At 39.5% G+C, this 17,475-nt stretch overlaps 2 protein-coding genes across 2 annotated transcripts in view; one reads left to right on the top strand and one right to left on the bottom strand.

Annotated features, from left to right (window-relative positions):
- LOC131683523 (uncharacterized) overlaps nt 1-17,475 on the top strand; it is a 223,635-nt gene that overhangs the window by 114,637 nt on the left and 91,523 nt on the right. Inside the window, exons 3-4 of the mRNA XM_058965566.1 lie at nt 11,296-11,482; nt 16,748-17,067. Coding sequence (XP_058821549.1) covers nt 11,382-11,482; nt 16,748-17,067 — 421 coding nt within the window. The 5' untranslated portion in view covers nt 11,296-11,381. The remainder of the gene's footprint in view (nt 1-11,295; nt 11,483-16,747; nt 17,068-17,475) is intronic.
- LOC131683525 (beta-galactosidase-like) overlaps nt 1-17,475 on the bottom strand; it is a 103,783-nt gene that overhangs the window by 75,453 nt on the left and 10,855 nt on the right. The gene's annotated exons all lie outside the window — the stretch shown is intronic.

The following is a 17,475-nucleotide window of genomic DNA, read 5'->3' as shown; positions in this document are numbered from 1 at the left end:
AAAATACAGTTAAGTGGCTATAGGATGCAACAACTGCGATTAAGCTCTAAGAATTCGCTTCATGGGAAGCTGTTGAAGCGTCGCAGATTCCAAAATAAGCGGTTTTCATCAAGTATTTTCCCGGCAGCATCGACAGGTTCAATATGAACATCCTCCGTCTGGTGCAGAATCAGAACGACAACTTCTGCACAGAATGCTGATGGGTCGTGAAGAGAAGCACGGTCCTCAATATGGTAGAACTCATGTTACCGGATGAGGCTACAGTTAAACTAATAACTTTTCAACACAATGAGCTGAACTACGTATTCGGTCTTCTTCGAACGTAAATGTTCTAGGCTGGCATGGACTGAAAAAGCTCCTGTGAGGGACCCAACACGGACCTCCTCATGACGGACTTCTGATCTTAGCAAGCCTGCAGAAACGGTACCGAGTGCGTCGGTGGTAGCCCGTCCCACGAGTCATACACAGAAGCACCCCACCGTATGCGGATCACGAACTGATACGCAAGTAGAGGATCGAAAACCCCCTTTAGGCGGAGATAAACGGCAAGAACCGATAAACGGCAAGGGATGTGGCCAAAAATATGAATCTGTCCAAGTCTTCAGTTCAGAGAGCTAGAGAGAAACTGTATAGCCTCATTGTCTCGTCATGGATGATGAGACTTACGTCAAGGCGGAGTTCCGGGAGCTTCCGAGGCTACTATTTTTCACCACCCAGCACAAGTTTGATGTTCTGGAGGAAGTAAGGAAGCAGAAACTTTCAAAGTGTGCCCATAAATACAAGATTTGGCAAGCAATCTGCTTATGTGGCAAATGGAGTGCGCCATTCGTGACTACCGAGACTGTAAACGGGAAGATCTACCTCAAGGAGCGACTACAGAAGTGTCTGCTTCCTCTGTTTAAGCAACACGAAGGCTCTACGATCTTCTGGCCAGATCTAGCTTCGTTCAAATGTTGCCCTGGAGTGGTACGAAGCCAACGGTGCACAAAGGAGTAACTAGAACAAATTCCTGGCCAATAACCAAAATATTTTTTTCGATTTTCTATTTCGTTATATTTTTTTTACATACCTAAATGCCTGAATAACGTGGCCAAATTAGGAGTATGTCAAAAATTGTTAAAATTTTTTGCTTGGATGCAAAGTGGTGATATTTTAAGGGGTTTTTTTAGTCATTTTAATTATATATCCAGCAATATCGCTTTCTAGTGATAATGACTGTATTAAGTAAGACAATATTATTACAAACGTAGTAGAACACAGCCGTAAGCGTAAGGTGTGAGCGTACGGCTATGGTATTAAAGTTGAATAAAATAAATATGCCAAAAGCTTTCTAATGAGTATATTTTATTGCTTGGAAATTTGAAAAGGATCGTTCCATATTTTTTCTACAGCGTTTATTTCCGCGATACAATTTGATTGAGGCACCCTTTACTGTTTGCCATTTTTTTAGTATTTGAAACCACCGTGCGTAGCTTTTATTTCAAAACTGACGTCAAAACTAGTTAGAGGCCGAACCGATACGTAGCGGTAGCGGAGTCCGTTGCCCGCGAGGGATTCTATCCCTGATAAATTTCAAAATTCGCAGCCTTGAGTCACAGGTAGATTGTACCAGCTTGCAGTGTTGTTTGAACAACAGTCTCGGATCGAGGATGACACCGATCATTTTCAGCTGTCATGTTTTCGGTATTGCTACCCGGTCAATGCAAATATTCTTGCTGGGCTCCCGGCGGACATTGGGGCTACCGCCAAAGCAGAAATCAGCATTGTGGGTGAAAAATAGCCAATGATAGAATTAAATTAAAATCTCAAAAAACTTGGTCAATTCCATATTTAAATCAATAGGCCAAAAAAGTGTGCCTGTCCCTATTTTATCTCGCAGCCTCATTGTGCCAAACTGGTGTTGCGATTTTTGGGTCCGTGATGTCAATGTCAATAGTTTTCAGAGATTCATTTTTAGTGTTAGCTTTTTTTGCCCTCCATGGTCGTAAATTCGTTTGTTCAATGAAAATGTTTACCGTCATTAAGACAACAATCGTCGTATTCGATCAGAAACGTGAATCTGATTATGCCATTGTGGGTTTACAATTGATATGTGGTAGTGTAGAACTTGTCTAAATTAATGATACGAAACATTTGCTAACTATGCAACGCCTGATTGGAATTGAATGTTGATAATCAATTTAAAATTTTAATGATGGCAATTTAGTAATGGATAAAATACGGTGCGCTATTTTTTCGAGAATAAAATAGCGCGCCGAAATTTCGTCTTTTGTCGGATTGTCCTGAAATTTTCAAATGAATAACCACTAAAAAGTAGTGATTAGTATTATTTATTTTATTTCAATTCCCTTTTCGAATAATAATCTCCACCCATTGAATGCTCAATTTCTTGTCAAAGTAGGTATGGGAGGTGGTCTGGTTAAGGTTTTTATGGTGAAAAAACGCATTTTCGACGATACAGCGAGTGGTAGTCTATTCAGGGAAATGAATCAACATACCATCATTATCTGTACTGCTACGACAACAAAAACCGGTCAAAAAGTGTATTTATTACGATGCTTTTTTGAACACCAAACGCCAATATAAACAGTAAAAATACAGCAATAAGCAGTAATGGAGATAAAACAGGAAGGCTTCAAAGGGACATGTAGAGCCGGTGCATTGTACGTGCATATAAAGTAATGGCGTTTTGGCTTGACCCCGAAACTAAGTCAGGTTCTAACCCCAACCGCGGTCAGTTCATACATTTTGACAGCAGTTGGGGTTAGAACCTGGCTCAGTTTCGCTTCAAGCAAAAACGAAATAATGATGTTCCAGAGCGTGGGCTGCAACATCATTGACGAATCGAGTTATATACAAATCATATTCACGACATTGGCTATCGAGCACTCAGTCGAGATAGAAGTCTTGTTGTCGGTCCGTACACTCTATAGCGACAAATAGTGCTAAATCACGTTCAAGGTTATTTCGCAAACTCTACGCCTAGTCGAGGTTTCAGTATTTTTTGCCTTCTTTTGTGTTTCTGTTTCTGAGTACCGTTAGCCGGTCAGTGACAAGTGAAGCAGTGTTCTTCTAGTAAACCGTCTGGATACCGTTACCTGCACAAGTTAAGTATTAGTTTACGTTTCCCCTTCTTGGTTGTCTTACTAACGTGCACTGGGCAATAGGTCCGTGCAAAAATAACTTCCCCTGAAGGCGATTCATCTCCAGGTGAGATGGACGACGAAACAAAATCGGCTCCCTGGCTCAAAGTATATCCGAGCTCGGCCACCGGGCAATTTGTGATCTTCTTTTGGACCAAAGAAAAAAAGTGTTTGAATCTGTTGCAGATTTCTCGGGTTTTGGCGGATCGGTATTCGGCCGTGACAGAGATATCGAAAATTTGCCCTGATAAGCTTCGGGTGGTTGTTAACAGTTTGACTCAGGCAAACGATATTGCTGGTTACGGGCCCTTTACGAGGGAGTACAGCGTGTATATTCCAGCTAACAGGGTTGAAGTCAGTGGGGTCGTTTCCGATTCGAGTCTGAATTGCAAGGACCTGCTAAAATATGGGACTGGCTGTTTCAAAGACCCCATGCTAAAGCCAGTGAAGATACTGGAATGCAAACGTTTGCATTCAGCATCAGTCGCAGCTGACGGGAAGAAAATATACGTCAACTTAGACTCTTATCGGGTGACCTTCGCCGGTTCTGCTCTACCCAACTACTTCCTCTTTGACAAAGTTCGTCTACCTGTTCGCTTCTTTTTGCCGCGGGTCATGAACTGTACTAATTGCAAACAATTGGGATACACATCCTCCCATTGTAGTAACAAAGCCCGTTGTGGGAAATGCGGTGGGAATCATGCGGATGATTCATGTGGAAGAGATGTCGAAAAGTGTCTGTACTGTGGGGGAAACCCACATGATCTCCCTTCATGTCCCGCGTACAAACAGCGCGAGGAGAATCTTAAGCGTTCCCTTCAGGGACGCTCTAAGCGATCTTTTGCAGAAATGCTTAAGATAGCTACGCCACTTGTCTCTACGAACATCTAAACCAACTTGTCTACTGACGAAGACGACTGTGATGAGCCCCAGGAGGGAACATCTTCTGCTGTGCCTAGAAGCAATAGAAAAAGGAGGAACATTTCCTCTCCCAAGCTTCGTCGTAAAGGCCAGAAGTTGTCTCTTCATGGCCCCCTAAAATAACTACTCAAGGAAGTACTGGTGCAAAACTGAAGCAAGTCGCTTCCGGTCTCAGTAACCTAAGCTCAGAAAAGGAGTTCCCAGCACTTCCAGGAACATCAAAAACCCCAAGTGTTCCCATATCTCAGCCCGAGAAAGAAAACAGCGCTGGCTTAATAAATTTCAATGACATTGTGGACCGTATTCTTACAGTTTTAAATATTTCTGACCCCCTTAAAACATCTTGATAAGCTTTCTCCCCGCAGTAAAAGCATTCTTGATGCAGTTCACTGCAAAATGGCCCTTCCTTTCAGCGATTATATCCTTCGATGGCTAATTCATCGAACGAGGTCAAGGATTTAATCACTGTTCTACAGTGGAATTGCAGAAGCATTATCCCGAAAATCGATTCCTTTAAAATCTTACTAAATAACTTGAAATGCGATGCTTTTGCACTATGCGAGACATGGCTTACTTCAGAAATAGACCTACACTTCCATGATTTTAATATTATTCGCTTGGATCGAGAAGACTCTTACGGAGGAGTACTTTTGGGGATCAAAAAGTGCTATTCTTTCAACCGAATCGACCTCCCCTCGACACCAGGTATTGAAGTTGTCGCTTGCCAAACCAGAATTAAAGGCAGACCTTTGCATTGCTTCCACCTACATCCCCCCAGAGCCTCAGTCAGCCACCGACGGCTTTGCGATATCCCCGCACCGTGGTTAGTTTTAGGTGACTTTAACTCCCACAGTACAGCATGGGGTTGCCTTCATGACGATACTCCATGAGCTTTGCGACAACTTCAATATTTGAATACGGGTGAAATGACACGGATTCCTGCTCCTCCAGCGCGTCCGAGCACCTTAGACCTGTCCCTCTGCTCGACATCGCTGTGGTTAGATTGCATGTGGAAGGTAGTCTCTGATCCCCACGGCAGCGACCATCTGCCAATCGTTATTAATATTGTTAACGGTTCAGGGCCCCTGAATACAATCAATGTTTCGTATGCCCTCACACGAAATATTGATTGGAAGAGCTACGCGTCTGCGATATCCGAAAAAGTAGAATCGAAACAAGAGCTTTGTTTCGTCAGGCACCTGCCCTACGCTGTGTTCCAGGTACGAAGTTTAATCGGTCGTCGGAAGCTGAAATTCCCATCGTAGCGAACTAATGGACAGACTTCAAGGTTGGCGCGAGTTCTAGGAATCCGTTACAAATAAACACAAAGTATCTTCGTACAACTTTATTTTGCTTAGCCCAGCGACGAGTAAATCTTCCACTAAAGCCCACGACGGGTAATTTTCCTTAAAGCCCAAGACGGGTTAAAAGCCGACTGCCTAGAGCAGTGGCTAGACTACAACTAGTTTATTACAGCTTCAAGGCATCAAAACATATTTCTATAAAAATAATAGTAAATTATTCTAATTATGGTTGGCAAGCTGGCAACACGGACGATGTATGTTATCCACTCGCACGTTCCATATTCTCCTAACCATCGCGAGTGTGAGGAGTGAGATTGTGCTCACTAACTGTGTTGATGATTGGGATGACAACAAAGGGAGCGACCATAAATAAGGCTATGCCGCAACAAGCTTCCTCCGTAGGAAGAGTACGGGTTCCTGGCTGGCTTGATTCTCGATACCGCGGTTCAAGCTCAGACTAAACGCGTATCAGACGCGAACTCACGCGGGCGTCCTCGCAATCCATGGTGGGATAAAGAGTGCTCAGACGTGTACACGGAGAATGCCGCTGCTTATAAGACTTTTCGGGACGACGGGCTGCTAGCTAGCTACCGACAGTACGCGATGACGGAAACGCGCATGAAGAGTTTGATGAAAGCCAAAGAAAAACATAGCTACTGGAGCCGGTTCTTCGACGGCCTAACGAGAGAAACATCGATGAGCACTCTACGGCCCGGCGCTTACGAAATCGAAACAGTACTAACGAGAGCGTGGAATATTCAAACCGTTGGATATTCGGTTTTGCCAAGAGGGTTTGTCCTAAGTCCACCCCGGCGCAGATCTACCGCGCCGCGTCCCCTCACGATAACGCCAACGAAACACCGTTTTCGATGGTGGAATTCTCACTTGCTCTCTTGTCATGTAACAATAAAGCCCAAGGCCAGACAGAATCAAATTTAACTTGTTAAAGAATCTGCCAGACTCTGTCAAGAGACGCTTGTTCAATTTATTTAATAATTTTCTTGAGGGTAATATTGTCCCTCATGACTGGAGGCAAGTGAAGGTCATCGCCATTCAAAAACCAGGAAAACCAGCCTCCGACCACAACTCGTATCGACCGATTGCGATGATGTCCTGTATCCGAAAGTTGTTCCAGAAAATGATCTTGTTTCGCCTTGACAATTGGGTTGAAGCAAATGGCTTACTGTCAGATACACAATTTGGTTTCCGCAAAGGCAAAGGCACGAACGACTGTCTTGCGTTGCTCTCAACCGAAATTCAAATGGCTTATGCTAGCAAAGAGCAGATGACATCAGTTTTCCTAGATATAAAGGGGGCTGTTGATTCAGTTTCTATCAAAATTCTTTCTGGGAAGCTGCACAAGCATGGTCTTTTGCCGACAGTAAATAACTTTTTGCTAAACTTGCTGTCTGAAAAACATATGCATTTTTCGCATGGTGATTTATCGACATCACGAATTTGCTACATGGGTCTTCCCCAGGGCTCATGTCTAAGCCCCCTTCTCTATAACTTTTACGTGAATGACATAGACGAATGTCTTGTCAATTCTTGCACGCTAAGGCAGCTTGCAGATGACACAGATGTGTGGTCTCTATTACAGGTCCCAAAGCTGTTGATCTGCAAGGACCATTGCAAGATACCTTGGACAATTTGTCTGCTTGGGCTCTCCAGCTAGTATCGAGTTCTCCACGGAGAAAACTGAGCTAATCATATTTTCAAGGAAGCGTGAACCAGCGCAACTACAGCTTCAATTAATGGGTCAAACTATTGCTCAGGTTTCAACTTTCAAATATCTCGGGGTCTAATTCGACTCTAAAGGAACCTGGGGATGTTACATTAGGTATCTGAAACAGAAGTGCCAACAAAGGATCAACTTTCTCCGTACAATAACCGGAACATGGAAAAATCGATTTTGGGACCTCTCATATCGATTGCTCATACGATGCGATATTTTCAACCCGTTAGTAATTGCAAATTTCGAAAGGCTTGTCGAGCGCAATTCTCAAACCCGATTTATGTCCTTGGACTTCTATTACATGGCACAAAATATCAATCCTTCTTCATATTATCCCAACCGTGTCAATCTCCCCCATGCTTCTGATTCAACTGTATTCTTCGACACATCCATGAAGGACGAGATTCGTGGAATCCCGGATCACATACGTCCGCAAGTGATCCCAAGCATCTTTCATAGTATATTTCAAAAAGTCGACTGCAACAAGATGTTTTATACCGACGGACTTTTTCAGAAACACCCTAAGTTAAAGAAGAAAAATAATTATAGCATGAAAACCTGCTATAACTTTGATGCATTTGAAAATGTTTCTTGAAAAACATTTTTCTAAAACTTTGCTGAAGTAAGTAGCTTGCTATACCATTTCGTTCGAAAAATAATTTTTCGAAAAGAATGTTCGAGAGGACCACCCTAGTTACATTTTACTTTAAAAGAAAGCCAATTTTATTCCCAGAAATATTCTCTCAGACATAATATCTCTGAAATGAACGGTTTGGAAGTTATTGATTTTTGTACCAAAAAACCTCCCCTGTGACCCATAGTGCGTCTTATGGAAAATCACCGACTTTTTTTACTTCATCTTTGTTTCCCTGCTGAGTAGTTTTATGCCACATGTTTAGTATGTCGACGACTAATCCATTTCCTTAGAGATTTTTCTCCGTAGAAAACCCAAAGCACGAAGGAAAACTTTATTGAAATTATAAAAACCCACATGCTTTCATATATAAACAGTTTCAAAATCATCGGTTTACATTTAAAACATTAAAAAAACAGAATCGGCTTTTTTGGTTGCTTAAGCAGGCCAATCCCTTAAAGGGAGTCAATTCCTCAGTTGAATTTAATATATCAGAACACAAATGTGATTTTATAATTTCGAACACGATATGAAGTTTTATGCACCGAGCAATGATGCATTCAAATTAAGACGGAAAAACTCAAAATTTTCCGACTTTGTTTAAATGTGTGTGTGTGTGTGTGTGTATACAATCCATTTCCCACTGTCCGGTAGTGATTTTATGGAACAAACTTGTCTGCATCTATGTAATAATATATTTGTTTTCATCTATAGATGTACACATCTCTGGCCCTGGAAATGAAAGGCGATAGCTCTATTGTACATCCAACGACCCATTTCAGGAATGCCTGGTCCTACACGTACACTCTGAGGCCGCCTTCATATACAATAAGCCCCGCGCGAATACATCCACGTATCAATTGGATATTTGCAATATATTCGCACTTCCAGAATGATTTTTTTTTATTCTGGCACGTATTTACAAAAGGAACAAGCATTGAAAAATGACATAAAACGATCTCACCATCTCTGAATAAATAAATTCATGAGATTTCTGTGAAGAATTCTTCTCCATCCGTGAAATTGTTGCATCAGCTGCTCAGGTCCAGGAGGTACTGCAGGCGCTAAGCGGAACGAACGGGCGTATTTTTTCGCGTCTTGCTTCACATACTTCCATGGCAAAATTGTGACGACAAATTTCTATGAAAAATCACACTTCTCGGGATATTTCAATCTACTAACACGTAACTCAACAGGAAAAACTACCTACTAAACGATTGACTTCGTTTTCCTGTTGAATATATTGTATATCACTGAAAAACTTTGCAAAATATTGGACGTTAACGTTAACGACTACACGTCCGGGCGATTCGCCAGTGCTGCCACTTTTCCGACTTTGTTTAAATGTGTTTTTATAAACAAATAAATATTCAAACCTTGTCGGATAGTATTCATTGTGATGTTTTTTTGAATGGTATTGCTAATATTACACTTTAAAAATGTTGATATGACGCGGTGAGAGAAGGTGGAGGAAAATTTAATTTTCACAATATAAGTAATCTGACGTAACTATCGTGCAATAATGCAATTACGCAAAACCGAGTATTTTCATCACCACATAATATAGACAAATCTTCGTATGAGCTTAATCTTTAAGATGTATGATTCTTGACCTAGTGTGGTAGAAAGCTATAGGCTTCATCAGTAAGGTTCATTATTACTTCAACGATGAAAAATTAAGCTGTTCACATTATGTTTTGTGTTACCTCAAACAACGTAGGGAACAAGCCGATTGGTCCAAATTATTGTAATTTCTGATATATTGATCCCCTTACTGGTGTCTACATATGATGGATCACTAGTTGACCAAAACAAAATATCAATGGGCTTTTACACAAAGTAGGATTACAACCGGAGCTCGTCCATCGTTTTTTATGTTGCGAATAGTGTACAATGGATAAAAGATAGGGGTAGAAACCGCATAAACTTTAAAGATTTTCATATGCATAAGATCGATAACAGGTTTAAATAAATTAAACACTGTCCTAACTGTCTTAACCGATATCTGTCAACTAGTATGAGGGAGATTTGAATGACTTACTTTCTTCAACACATGTCAGTAACATGGCATAGCAATCTTGTGAATGGACATGGGTCGGTAATTTTGCATGCGTCACTGTGACTGCGCTCAAGACGTAAATTGAAACTGAACGGTACTCAGTCAGTGCAGTGCAGTTCACTGCGAAATGCAGTGAGAAAAAGATGTCTACTGTATGTCATGTTCATAATCATAGAGTGCATACATAGATTATACAATATGTAAATTTTATAAACTATTAGTTTTCGAATTGCGCTGCATCATCAAAAGGCATAAAACCGTGACTTGGTGAGTCGAGTGCGATCCTTCCACGTTATATCTGAAGAGGTAACCTCCTCAACGGGAGATCGGCAAACATTGAATGTTGAGTTTAATTGAAATTAATGGCAGTACTCCTGCCTTGCTGATTGAACTGTGTCGGTCATCGATGGCGATGAGTTAGCATACACTCGTGTAAAAAAGCAAATTGTGATGATTTATGTTTTGTATCATTTTTGAAACAAAAGTAACTAAAAATCTGTTTGTAACACTATAGCGCTTGACTGATTTATTAGAAATTAAATCGGTTAAACCAAGAAATCGAAAAGCGCCCTGGAAATTAATTAATCTTTAATATCTCACGATTGGAAACGTCAATTAAATTTGTTTCTGTTCCGAAATGATCTTCAAATCAAAATTTTGGTTTATAATGCTACAAACAATTTTCTAGTTTTTGAAGATAACAAACAAATATGTATAAATCTGATTACAAGCCTGGTGTCTATTTTCCATAAAACATTAGCGAAAATGTCAGACAGTAAAGAACATAACTATATTTTCTACATATTTGGTATGTTTCTTGTGTTAACAATTTTCAATACAGGAAAATTTGGCTTAAATCATATTAAATATATGTCTCTGTCTCTCCTTGTGCACCCTATGTAATGTGAAATACATTCTGCAATGTGTTTATGTTACATCATGTTTTGTTTTGAAAAAGTTATTGTTAGTATTGTGTTTTCGAGCATAAAAAGTATTTTTTTTTACTTTTAAACATTTTGTTTTATTTATGGTAGGTTTTAATATTTTCGATAGCGCCTGAAAAGAACTTTTATTATCTATATACATATTCCACCTAACTACAACGGTTATTTTAATACTTTTTTATGAAACATGTGGTTGGAGAAGGTTGACGGTGAAGTATGCGGGGTAAGTTGGCAGTATGTACTATTCATAGTGCAAAAATAGTTATCAATTATTTTATCTCTGGACTTCACTTTAAAGCACGCAAATCTATTTCTTATGCATTTCGTCAATGCAGAGGACATTTACTTCGGCCAATCGCCTGAAGAATTTAGAAAAATTGCTTTAGAGTAATGAGAAGTTGTCGAAGTCGAAATTCTGGAGTATTGAGAATGATATACAGTACGATTCCGTTTTTGGCAAAAATATTATTTCAGTTAAAACAGCATTTGCTTCTTAAAGCAAATAAAAGACTACACATGAAATGTAACTCACAAAAATATACCCTTTCTTTACAGGTGATGAATACTGTATTGAACAATGGTTAGTGGAATACAGCAGCTAATAAAATGCATCACGTAGAGCACCTAGATTTGAATGCAACATGACCGATCAATTCAATCCACGAGATGTGTCACGGAATATGAAAGCACTGCCCCCGAACTGCCAAAAATTGACAGATGGAGGGCAACAACCATGGAACAGGTAACTTTGATTTATATTTGTTATTATTAACTCAAAATTTGAATTATAGATCTACTACCTTTGTAAACACATCACAGATAGAGAGTGTTTGCTATCTCTGTTCAACGAACACAAAAAATAAGCATATTGCGGGGATTTTTCCCGACGCCATAGAGAGACGAATTAAGATCTTGTAAAAAGGGAATTAATAATAGTAGTTATTAAGGACGAAAAATATAGTTTATAAGTAATTTTGTAGCAAGATGGCGGCTGTGCGGCATTTTCCCGTTGGCGCATTTTTTTGGAAAGAGTAAACGGTCAAAAATCTACCTCCTGGTTTTCTTCATAAAGAATAAAACTGTAGTTTTTTCGATTCCTTATAACAATAGCAAGCGGCGTAGCTAGATTTTTTGTGCAATTTTGATTTTTCGCGAAATTTCATTCACTCTAAGTCGTTCATAAAAAAAGGAAGAGTTATTAGAAAAGTTATATATTTAAACGTTCAGTGGGCCATAAGCGCGACACGTCCGGAGGGTTAAATTGGCATATAGTCAATTACTGAAGACGCCAGTCTCTGTAAAACTGTAAAACAATCACCAATCTTTGCAAAACCCTTTCAAATCGATTTGAATGTAAAAGTAGGCTATAAACTGTCAGCGGAAAACTCGGATTGAAATTTTTCAGCGATTCAAAAGTACTTAACCGAACAGATCGGTAAGAGACATACTTCATTCAATTGTAAAAACCGATCATCTTTTCGTCTGTTTTTATTAACTAAATGATCTTTGATCCGAATTCCAGTCCGAATGTTTCGTTTATTTTCGACTTTTCATCAACTTGCATTGGAATTTAAGTAAAACTATTCATCACACCAGGACCGTGCACAAGAGAGATTTGAACTACTTTTAAAAATTTTATTAACTTCCTATTCAGAAAAAAATGTACTGTAAACATTTTGGCACATAAAATGTCATCTGAGTTCGGCCACATTAGAAACAAGTCAATGAAGAAACCAAGGACGAAACTTTACGAGAGTGGCTGGAAAGGGATGTATGTCAAGTTGGACGGCTTCTCTGAAGGATCGGTTCACGTTTCGACAAGCTTCGATATTAGTTGCGAGTAGTGAGTAGACAGCAGATGTTGGTCAGCGGGCTAGCAACGGCAGCTTTGGAGGAAAACACGAAGTTAGAGAAAATCGGGATATCGTTGTCTAGAGAAATTTTACCGCCGATGATTATTACGTTGCAGTGGCAGCGAAATGGATCGCGAAGATGGGTATCGGTATAGGGTAAAATACCGCCGCCGAGAAGTTCTCAGCACCAGCTAGCAGATAATTAGAAACGACTAGCACCCAGAAGGATAAGAAGCCCGGCGAAGGTGGTTGTAATCAGATGTAAATCCTTATGGTCGACACCTCCGGATCGGTTCATGTTTCAACAGGTGACGATATTTGCAACAGACCTGAACAGGTCAGATATATCGCGAAGGTTGAACAGCAAGTAAAAGTAGCTAAGGATAAAAACATGACGATTAACACAAAACAAAATAAGCAAGAGCACAATCCCTACTAAAGCAGTCTTAAGCAGCATTTGTAACAAGCATCGACAGCGATTAGTTGCATAAGCAAAGGCTTTTACACGTGCGCTTTTTGGGTTGCTAAACCAGCGCAATAATGGTTGCCATATACCTTTATGTAACGAATTATGTTGCTGGAACTGCTAGTCAACAACTGGTGTTGCTTGGGGTACTTAACGGTTACCCCGGATGGATGAGGATTGCGAGATACAAGAGGTTTAGGTTTAGTCGGTTGGCTTAACAACTACTACAAACCAATCCGAATCCACCACGTGCCAGCAGGCAGCGTTCAGTGGTCGGAAATGTCAAAAACGTGAACTTAATTCACTAGAGGTCCAACCCTCGAATATATTCACAGGGTGCTTTGGAGGAATTGTTCGTATGAATATTACCCACAATCTGATAAAAATTTAATTGAGGCATGGCTTACCATGAATGAACTAGAAAAATTAACTTTTTATACTGATGAGGTAGACAGCTGGTGTCTTCCACAAAGTTTTAGAAATGCTCATAATGAAGAATTTTGTTGAACAATTTGAACTTGTAGGACTTAAGGTTATCGATTTATGAAGCGTTCTCCCTTAAATTTAGTTTTTTAATATAACTTTTTTCACTGTGACTTTTCGTGCAAACGATGTTCTAGATAAATGTTGAGGTATTAAAACCACATAATATTGTTGAAAACTGAATGTAAAATATTGTTGAAGACTCCATGTAAAAATTTTACCGGAAACCTGCGGCGCGTCGCACACGTCTTGTAAACATACTCATTCGTTTTAGTGAAGAATAGTATTTTTTTTACACCAAGTTCAACTGCGTATAAGACAGATAGGTGCAAACCAAAATGAACGAGTAGGTACTATTTTCAATGTCCAGATTACGCATAATAAAGGTAAGAAGGTTTGATGCGTGGCACTCTAGAACCCTGTGAATACGGTAAGCTCACTTTGTAATGTTTTTTTTACTTTTCCATATAAAAATAAACGAAAAAAATTTTTTTTTCGATTTTTTTCGTAAAATTTTGTAATTAATGGTAAAAAATGTTAAAATCTTCAATAACTTCAAAACGAATGAGTATTTGTTTAGAACATGGTTTGCATGAAAAATCACAGTGGAAAAAGTTCTATTGAAAAAACTAAATTTAAGGGTGTTGCCATAGAAAACGCTTTATAAGTCGATAGCCTTAGGTCCTACAAGTTCAAGTTGTTCAACAAAATTCTTCATTACAAACATTTCTAAAACTTTGTCGAAGACACCAACTTTCTACCTCATCAGCATAAAAAGTTATTTTTTTTAGTTTGATCGTAGTAAGCCATGCCTAATTTCAATTTTTATCAGGTTGTGGGTAATATTTTTACGAATAATTCGTCCAAAGATATCCTGTGAATATTTTCGGTGGTTTGGCCTCTAGTAAATTAAGTTCATGTTTTTGGGACTTCCGACCACTGTGCAGCGGTGTCTTTTGATGACTTTGAACAATTACCTAATTTGTTGAGCTGAGTCGTTTGGTTCACAAGACTAGGTCCAGGCCTCTGAAACAAATCTTCAAAGTTTGGGGGTTTCTGTACGTTTATTTTAAAATAAACGTTAAAAATCAACCGATATCAATTTTCTGCGCACGGACCTGCTTCACATTCACGTAGAATACCAAAAGTGGTCAGGGGCCGTTAATACTCGACGTTTTTGACGCTCTCCCCTCCCTCCGTTGACAATTCCAGTACTCCTACCATCTTTCGCGTGATGTCAACGTGGACTTTTACAATGGTTTGTATCGAGTAATTTCACGAAAAAAGATTTTCAATTTCAGAAATACTATGAATTTTACCAATGTTTTAGGTTGTTCTGTTGCTCGCTGTATTCTAAAGAATTGAATGGAAATCGTTCAAACGTTGTCAACTGAACTAGGTTTTCTTAGAAATTGCTTACTTTTAACATTTGTATGACTAAAAGCCACTTTTTGTAATCAACGAAGTTTTGAATTGGCTGATATAATATAAACAGACACCATTCTTTCATATCCAAAAAATGGTGCGGGGATTTGGCTTCTTTTTCTTCTAATTCTGTTTATTTCCCGTCGGCCTATTTCCACTATGAGGCCAAACACCGACACGTCAGAGAGGTGACACTCCCACTATCTGAACTGGATATCGACCCATCAACTCATGGACCGGGGACCAACGGCTTTACTTCCCTTCCGAAGTAAGGCGTAACTTCAAGATTTTTCTCACCTCTGAAAGATCTCAACGACCTCGAGTGGGATTGAACCAAGACCAACTGGGGTGAGTGGCGGTCACGCTTACCACCTAACCATCAGCGCCGTCGGTGGGATTTGACAAGGATACAAAAGATTAATTCAAGTGTTTCTGGGTGGGTGCAACATTTTGCTCGGTGTTGACAGCCACTAATTTTGTGATGACACTTACCAACGACGAATCAATTCACTAGTAGCGCAACTTTTTAAAAGACAAATTAAACTAAAAAATCGACTCAAGATGATTTGATTAGTAAACAAACCTGTTTCGGTTGGTTCGATAGACCAAGGCTGCTAGCAACTAATGTTCCGCTGATATCATATGGCGAACCGACTGACTGATAACTTTTCTCAGAATTTTAGAGACTACTTTCAAAGATGAACATCTAGCTTTTATTAATCGTTTCTTCCACTATATTTTTACTCATATTTTCATCTAAGGCTTGTATACAACACGTACGAGTTTATTCGATACTGAACGTGGACGACACACTGCTGCGACTGTAGCATAGTTAATCTGGTATTATTCTCAATAGCTACCATAGTTAGACTCGAGTACGATGAATGTATTGAATCTGTTATCGAAAATCGTTTATAATTTTCTTCACCTTATTAACCAAAACGAACCGCGTTAAAATGGTTGACTGAGTACTTAAAATAATATGGAAAACTCGTATATGAACAGTGGCTATAGTAAACTGTGCCCATCAGCAATCAAGAATCAGATCATATTGGATTAATTGAATGATGTTCAGTGGCTGATCTAGGGGGGAGGGGTCCTGGGGGCCCGGACCCCGCCCCTCTCTTCTCGATAATTTTTAGATTAGTTTCAAGCACAAAATAATTTCAAACTTCCAATTTCACTTGGAATTTTTGAAGTAGAATGACCTGATATTTGAACTTTATTCATCCCCTGATTATAGTTACATTCACTCTCTTTTTTCATGGAAGTCAAGCGAGAAAACGTTGTTTTTGGAGAGTTTATTGCTTAGAATTCTTTCAAATTTCATTTTCGTATAAATTTGTCCGAATCCTTTTTAGTGTATCCAAATGACACAAATTTGTTAAGAATCACCAGGCTACAAATTATTTTGGACAAGTCAAAATGTTTCTGTCAACTTGCATACGTGTTAATAAATTACATTTTATTGGTTAGACGCTCTAGATTTTTTCAAAAAAATTTAGGCATCTAGCCCCTCCTGTGGCTAACATACCTGGGTGGAAGTAATCAAATTAGTGACAAGGATGTTTTATTTCAAAATTGCATACTTGTTACGAGGTTGTACCATAATCAAAAATAATCAACAGAAACTGCACTATACAACTGATCAAACACACCCCGTTTTACGGTACGGTTAGGGATAGAATCTCAAGCAAATAAATTGCATACACCTTAGGCGCATTTGGCTTTCCGAAGAATATGCTTATTTTCTCACGTCTATCGCTTGCTTTATTTTCAGAGCAATACCAGAATCCGATTACATTCAACTTGGAACATTGCGCTACGGAGTGCGCCGGTCGAATACGAACTTATCGAATCTCAGTGCTGGTGGTGATGCAGTTCGCCACGGTGGCAATAGTAGCGTCCAAAATGCTAGAACCTCTGTCAATTCATTCGACAACAACACTAACGGCAGTAGCATTGTGAGTGCAGATGGCAACAGTAGTAGTAGCAGCAGTGCTGCAAACCAGAGCTGCTGTTGTGTTGGTACCGGCACGATTGGGATGCCATGGAATAATAGTTACGCTCGTTCTCGGCTACCTTTGCCGAATAGTTTAGGTGAGTATGGTGTATACGAACTCGATGATTGAATAAAGATATTAATGTAAAATACTAGTATTATAGGCATCCTTTTGCTGCCGCAAGGTTCTACTGTTTCGATTATTTTGGCTATTTTCGGCAAATTTAATGCTAAGAGAAATGGTATCAATGAAATTGAAAGATGGATGCGTATTCTTGAGCGAATCAGTTATAAACTTAGAATAGAAAACTAGAACTAGACAGGCTCATAAGAAATGTGAAGAATCCTTGGCCTTCTGCTGGTAGGAGCTGGGCGTTCCACCCAAGTCTACCGCTTGGTCGTTGATAGAACATAACTCATCATCATATTTGATCGCCGACGACAAAGAGTCGATAGTGATAAGAACATAATGTATGGTAAAAGCGTCCCTGTTTCCTATTTCTTGT

This window comes from Topomyia yanbarensis, chromosome 2 (genome assembly GCF_030247195.1).
Source record: "Topomyia yanbarensis strain Yona2022 chromosome 2, ASM3024719v1, whole genome shotgun sequence".
Lineage (NCBI taxonomy): Eukaryota > Metazoa > Arthropoda > Insecta > Diptera > Culicidae > Topomyia > Topomyia yanbarensis.
Note: the sequence above shows the minus strand (reverse complement) of the source record. Positions and strands in the feature narration are given on the sequence as shown.